This window comes from Primulina eburnea, chromosome 12 (genome assembly GCF_022965805.1).
Source record: "Primulina eburnea isolate SZY01 chromosome 12, ASM2296580v1, whole genome shotgun sequence".
NCBI classification, from domain to species: Eukaryota; Viridiplantae; Streptophyta; class Magnoliopsida; order Lamiales; family Gesneriaceae; genus Primulina; species Primulina eburnea.
The window spans coordinates 6,740,229-6,746,979 of NC_133112.1; the positions used below are offsets into that span (position 1 = coordinate 6,740,229).

Here is a 6,751-nt window from a genome sequence, read left to right on the forward strand (position 1 = left end):
ATAAAAAAACTGTACATATGCACCGCGTATACAAAATATCTAGTTATAAGAAAGGATGGTATTTTGAGACCCTATCCTTTTATTTACTTTTTGTTGGATCGGGTTTTACGACCCGATTCTCTTATGTTTTAAGAAATTTTAACTCTCAAAAGAAGGGGGCAGGCTTTCATTTAACTTTTCAATGGGCCAGGGTCGCCTTATATTGTTTTAAGAGTTTCTTTTTTAAAAAAATTATATTTTATTAAGTTTTAATATATTCATCGTGTGAATCTTAAAACTAATAATGGCGATATAATTATAAATAAAAGTCACCAATCGAAATAAATTTATAAAATTAAAATAATTTTTTAAAAAATATTTTTGAATGATATAATTGTTTTATACGAAATAGATTGTAATTTTAGTTTTGTATCAATTGTTTGAAAGTTTTTTTGTTTTGTTTTTTTCGAAACAACTAATTTCATCGAATGTAATTTATTGGATATTGATTTAAATCTACATGAGAATTGAATTCAAATTATTTAAATTAAAATTTATTTCATAAAAAATAAAAAATAAAATAAAACAAAACGATGTGTAATATTTCATATTTCGACAAATTAAATGACCAAATTATTTAACAAAAATTATAATTTTTGCCGACTCCGGTTCTTGCTCGCTCGTTTGCAATTACGCTACATCATCACTAACAAAGACAACTACACTTCCACAGATCTGGTCTCACCGTCAGAATCTCTCCCTCCGATTACTTCCCGGAGGTGTTCGATTCAATTATTCTCTTATTTCAGGTGACATTAATTATTCTCGGAATTGTGTTCGGATCGGAATTTTTTTTTGCTGTACTAATTTGCTTTGATTTTTTTTAATGATCACTGGAAATATATATCGAAAGTCGTGGTAACGATAAGTCGTAGGAATTTTACTATCTGCATATTTTATCTTGGATCTAACTGTGCGTTGTGATTTAATTTGTTTTTATATTGATTTACTTTTGTCTGTGATGATTGACTGTTGGAAACATTTGTTACGTGGTGCATTGGTTCGTGATTATATTTTGATTTTTTTTTTATTTTTGATTTTCACGTGTTGAATTTTGTGCAACGTGATCGTCGTTTGTGAACTTATTTTCTGGTGAAATAGGGCACGAAGAAATGGAAAAATCGTGCTCCTTGCTAGCCCACTTTGAGAAGGGGGCATCTGCCCTTGCCAATGAGATCAAGGAAGCTCTGGAAAATAGTGATGTGTCTGCGAAAATTGATGCGATGAAAAAAGCTATAATGTTGTTACTTAATGGTGAATCCCTGCCTCAGCTGTTTATAACAATTGTTCGATATGTTCTGCCTTCGGATGACCACACTGTTCAGAAACTCTTACTGTTTTATTTGGAAATTATTGAGAAAACTGATGCGAAGGGCCAAGTTTTACCGGAGATGATATTGATTTGTCAGAATTTGAGGAATAATCTTCAGCACCCGAATGAGTACATTCGTGGTGTGACATTGAGGTTCCTCTGTAGGTTGAACGAGGTTGAGATTTTTGAGCCTTTGATTCCCTCCATTCTTTCCAATTTGGAGCATCGACACCCTTATGTCAGGCGGAATGCAATCCTTGCAATCATGTCAATTTACAAACTTCCTCAATGTGAGCATCTTTTGGTTGATGCACCTGAGATGATAGAGAAGGTTCTATCATCAGATCAAGACCCTTCAGCTAAGCGGAATGCATTCTTAATGCTTTACAATTGTGCACAGGATCAAGCAATTAAATATCTTTTGACAAATGCTGATAGAGTATCCGAGTGGGGGGAGCTGCTTCAGATGGTTGTCTTGGAGTTGATTAAGAAAGTTTGCAGAACAAATAAGGCAGAGAAAGGGAAGTATATAAAAATCATAATATCGCTGTTGAATGCGCCTTCAGCTGCGGTTATGTATGAATGTGCTGGCACTCTTGTATCTTTATCATCAGCTCCATCAGCCATTAGGGCTGCAGCTAATACATACTGTCAGCTTCTTATGTCTCAGAGTGACAACAATGTAAAGCTGATTGTGCTCGATCGATTGAACGAGTTGAAGTCCTCCCACATGGACATTATGGTTGAAATGATAATGGATATCCTCAGGGCACTATCAAGTCCAAACCTTGATATTCAAAGAAAGACGCTTGATATTGTCCTTGAGTTGATTACACCCAGAAATGTGAACGAGGTCGTCCTTACTTTGAAAAAGGAAGTCATGAAGACTCAGGGAGGGGAACTTGAAAAGGGTGTTGAGTACCGCCAAATGCTCATTCAAGCTATACATTCTTGTGCAATAAAGTTTCCTGAAGTGGCAAGCACAGTTGTTCACCTGTTGATGGATTTCTTGGGAGATAGCAATGTTGCCTCTGCCATGGATGTTATTGTGTTTGTGAGGGAAATAATTGAGACCAATTCAAGGTTAAGGGTGTCAATTGTGACGAGATTGCTCGACACCTTTTATCAGATACGAGCTGCAAGAGTCTTCTCTTGTGCCCTTTGGATTATTGGAGAGTATTGTCTGTCTCTATCTGAAGTTGAGAGTGGCATTACATCAATAAAACAATGCCTTGGAGACCTTCCTTTTTTCTCGGTTCCTGAAGAAAGTGAAGCTGCAGGTGATTCTTCCAAGAAGTCTCCACAGGTTAACTCGATTATTGCCTCATCCAAAAGGCCAGCTATTCTTGCTGATGGAACTTATGCCACTCAAAGTGCCGCCTCTGAGACTGTGTTCTCTCCACCCACTGTGGTGCAGGGGTCGCCATCTGCTGAAAACCTTAGATCTCTTCTTCTAACAGGTGACTTTTTCCTTGGGGCAGTTGTTTGTTGCACATTAACAAAGCTCGTTTTGAGGTTAGAAGAGGTTCAATCGTCAAAAAGCGAAGTAAATAAAACATCAAGCACTGCCTTATTAATAATGGTCTCAATACTTCAGCTCGGGCAATATTCAGTTCTTCCTCACCCAATGGATAATGATTCATATGACAGAATCTGTGTTTGTATAAAATTGCTTTGTGATACTGGTGACGAGATGAAGGAGATTTGGTTGAAATCATGCCGTGAGAGCTTCGTAAAAATGCTCTCCGACAAACAACTGCGTGAGACCGAGGAAATTAAAGCAAAGGCTCAAATTTCTAGTTCACAACCTGATGATCTTATTGACTTCTACTACTTGAAAAGCCGTAAGGTAACATATAAATACCGACGTCACGTTTTATTGATTCTTACTTTGAACATTGGGTACTGTATTTCCTTATGTTTGTTAATAGTTTGTTTTGTTGTTTGATCTCTTTGAGAATGAGTTTTACTTGATTAGTTTTGTTTGTAAGAATCCTGTCAGAACAGGCCAATTGTCTGTTTCCACATCGAACTCTTAATTTATTGGAAGAAGTTATGAAGCTTTGGATTTTTTAACATTGACATCGTCCATGATGAACGGCATTGAATCCTGCGAGCTTTATAATTTGAATGTTTATTTACAAATCCTTTTGTGGAGTATTTTTTCTTCAATGTAATGGCATTGTATAGCAAAAAAGGTGTTGCATTCTGTCTCTTCTCTTGGCTGGTGTTTATCTAGTACATTCTTTTAATATGTGTTGCAGGGCATGAGCCTACTGGAGCTGGAAGATGAGGTCCAAGATGACCTCAAGCGTGCTACTGGCGAATTCGTGAAGGATGGAAATGATGCCAACAAGCTGAATCGCATTCTTCAACTTACTGGATTTAGTGACCCTGTATATGCTGAAGCATATGTGACTGTTCATCAATATGACATCGTCTTGGATGTTACAATTATCAATAGAACTAAGGAAACCCTCCAGAACCTTTGTTTGGAGCTAGCAACAATGGGTGATCTTAAACTGGTTGAACGTCCTCAGAATTATACACTTGCTCCTGAATCTAGCAAACAAATAAAAGCTAACATTAAGGTTTCTTCTACTGAGACTGGAGTAATTTTTGGGAACATAGTTTATGAGACTTCAAATGTGCTTGAGCGAAACGTAATTGTCCTCAATGACATCCACATTGACATTATGGACTACATATCTCCAGCAGTTTGCAGTGAAGCTGCTTTTCGAACCATGTGGGCAGAATTTGAGTGGGAAAACAAGGTAGAATGCAATCAGCTTTATCGTTATTAAGTAATCTAGATCCTTAATTTCCATATGAATGGAATTTGCCTTAATTTTAATTTTCAGGTAATTTTAAGCAATCTATGATGATCGCAGGGGCACAAAGCGCAATCTTGCAGTTGTCCAAGCTCTTTAATAATTCTTGTTGATGCTAGGTGTTTGGATAGTTGTTACTTGCACCATATAATAAACCTTTTTAAAATAAGCTAAAAATAAGAAACCTTTTTAAAATAAGCTAAAAATGCTTTCACGACATGTTTGGAGAATCTCGCAGGCAGTATCTTGTAATTTTAGGTTATAAAAAATGGCGTGTGATACTCGTTAGAAATTGCTAGGTAAGGTAATCAGAAAACAATTATCTGATGAAACAGGACTATGGCCCAAGTAGCATGTTTTGTCATATTGGTAGGTGGTAGCAAGCTAGGCAGTCACTTTTCATACCCTAGTTTCTGCCCTTGCTATTTCCTGTGTTAAATCAATCTAACTAGTAATTGTTTTATTAATAGAAGTATGCGATCCTCTTTTTAATTACTTTATTAAATATGTTGATTCCTTGAATTTTTTGAAAATTTTAAGCTAATAATTTGTTTCACCTGGTGTTTGCACAAGCAATCTTTTAACTTTTTCAAGGTGATATTGGGTATGAAATGTAGTTGAGGACAATTAGACCTGTTCATTCCATGATCTTTAGTGTCTATTCGAATATAATTTTATTGGCATATTTCGGATCCTGGTTATTCCCTACCATTTCAATTGCTATCACTTGGTTAACTTTTATCCCTATATGTAACACACCATCACAGGTTGCTGTCAACACTTCAATTCAAGACGAGAAAGAATTCCTAGACCATATCATCAACTCTACCAACATGAAATGTCTGACAGCTCCGTAAGTCACTTATGTTTTCCAGTTTTGATTTATTCTGCTTTTGTATTTTTTTCTTTTGGGGTGGGTAGGGGTTTATTTTGTGTGGGGAGAATGAGGTTGTGATTTTTCTATTCCTGAGTTGAAAGGATTCTTTTCCGTTCTTTTTGAAATGAAAAAAGGGTGTCATAATACTGACTTGCATTTTCACAATTAAAATTTTTAATGTGTACATCTCTCTCTCTTTAAACGATTCTTTGTTGGATCTATGTGGCTTTGACAAGTAATCTGGTTGGATTTTATGCTTCTAGGTCTGCTTTGGAAGGTGGATGTGGATTCCTGGCCGCTAACTTGTATGCGAAGAGTGTCTTTGGAGAGGATGCTCTGGTGAATGTGAGCATTGAAAAGCAAGGAGATGGTAAGCTGAGCGGATATATTAGAATAAGGAGCAAAACCCAAGGAATAGCTCTAAGCTTGGGTGACAAGATCACTCTCAAGCAAAAAGGAAGCAGCTGAGGTAAATGTTATTTCAACACGCAGTTATCACCTGTTTGTATTTGATTGAGCTAGTTGGTTGAAAATGCAAGCTCTAGTTTTGGACGTCATAGTGAAAGCTACAAAAGAAAAATCGCGCGCATAGCATCGTGAATTTTCCTCACAAGTCCAAATTATTCAAATATATATTTTGTTGCGCCTGAAAATATTTTCTTGAGTTCAAAAACAATTGGTTACTCAACTGAAAGACCCTCGTTTACTGCCTTAGCACGACTGCGGGTTGAGATTTAATCCTGGTTTTTGCCCATTATCTTTCTTGACCTTCAAGATCGTAGCCGAGCTAAGCGTATATTGCGATGGCATCTCTTGTTGATAATTTTCCCTTCGTCTCCCTGTGTTCTACAGGTTTCCGTTGTCCCCTAGAAGATCTTGTCATCTGGGAGAAAAGATAACGGATGCATACATTATTGTTTCCTAAATATGTTTTTAGTTTGATTACTTAGGAAGTGTAGACAATAGAAATTTTAGTCAATTCCGAAGATCCGAGATATTCACATTGTTTTTGCTCGTTCTCTTTTTGATTCGAGTATATTAAAACAGCATTGTTTGTTCATTTTAACCACTACATTTCCCATTTCATTTCATATTTTATATACTTAACTCAATTAGCATATGATTAAATTTGTTTGTAACATCCGAGTTTAGAAAATAAACTCATTTAATTGATTTGAGCCCATTAAAAATTATCGACCTTTTGGATTGTTCAAATTGTCATTAAATTGATCGTGACGATTAATAATGATTATTTTTTAAAACGTATAATTCCTTCTTCAACTGAATTTTTTTTAATAAAAAAAAAAAAATCAATCTTACTGATCAAATTTTGATATTAGTATAGTGCAATGATTATTATAATATTTTTTTTAATCATGACCATCAAACTAAAATATTAATTTAATTTCAAAGTTATTGGACAAAATTATTTAGAAAATTGACAAAACGTCGAACTTTTTTAAATTTGACCTTGTATAATTTTTTTTATTAGTATGCATGTGGTGAAGAAATATTTTAGCATCTTCTTTTTTAAAAAAAATATGGAATATGTGATATACAATTAAAAGTTAAGTCATGAAAAATAATGCAATTAATCATTATATGAAGGGATTTAACTAATAATTTATGGGCCTCAATTAACAATGGGCTGGTAGTCTACCTTAATCAGGCCCAAACTGGTGGGGCCTAGAT

The 6,751-nt window shown here is 35.3% G+C and overlaps 1 protein-coding gene across 1 annotated transcript; it reads left to right on the top strand.

Annotated features, from left to right (window-relative positions):
* Nucleotides 1-628: 628 nt before the first annotated feature.
* Nucleotides 629-6,128, top strand: LOC140806571 (coatomer subunit beta-1-like). Its single transcript, XM_073163124.1, has 6 exons — nucleotides 629-788; nucleotides 1,141-3,200; nucleotides 3,616-4,125; nucleotides 4,950-5,035; nucleotides 5,323-5,528; nucleotides 5,912-6,128. The coding sequence occupies exons 2-5, from the start codon at nucleotides 1,152-1,154 to the stop codon at nucleotides 5,525-5,527; spliced, it is 2,850 nt and encodes a 949-aa protein (XP_073019225.1). The 5' UTR covers nucleotides 629-788; nucleotides 1,141-1,151; the 3' UTR covers nucleotide 5,528; nucleotides 5,912-6,128.
* Nucleotides 6,129-6,751: the final 623 nt, after the last annotated feature.

Excerpts from the sequence above, each read along its gene's own strand:
- LOC140806571 (XM_073163124.1), top strand. The coding sequence starts at position 1,152 with ATGGAAAAATCGTGCTCCTTGCTAGCCCACTTTGAGAAGGGGGCATCT. Across the intron at positions 3,201-3,615 it reads ACTACTTGAAAAGCCGTAAG|GGCATGAGCCTACTGGAGCT; the intron begins GTAACATATAAA and ends TATGTGTTGCAG. Across the intron at positions 4,126-4,949 it reads AATTTGAGTGGGAAAACAAG|GTTGCTGTCAACACTTCAAT; the intron begins GTAGAATGCAAT and ends ACACCATCACAG.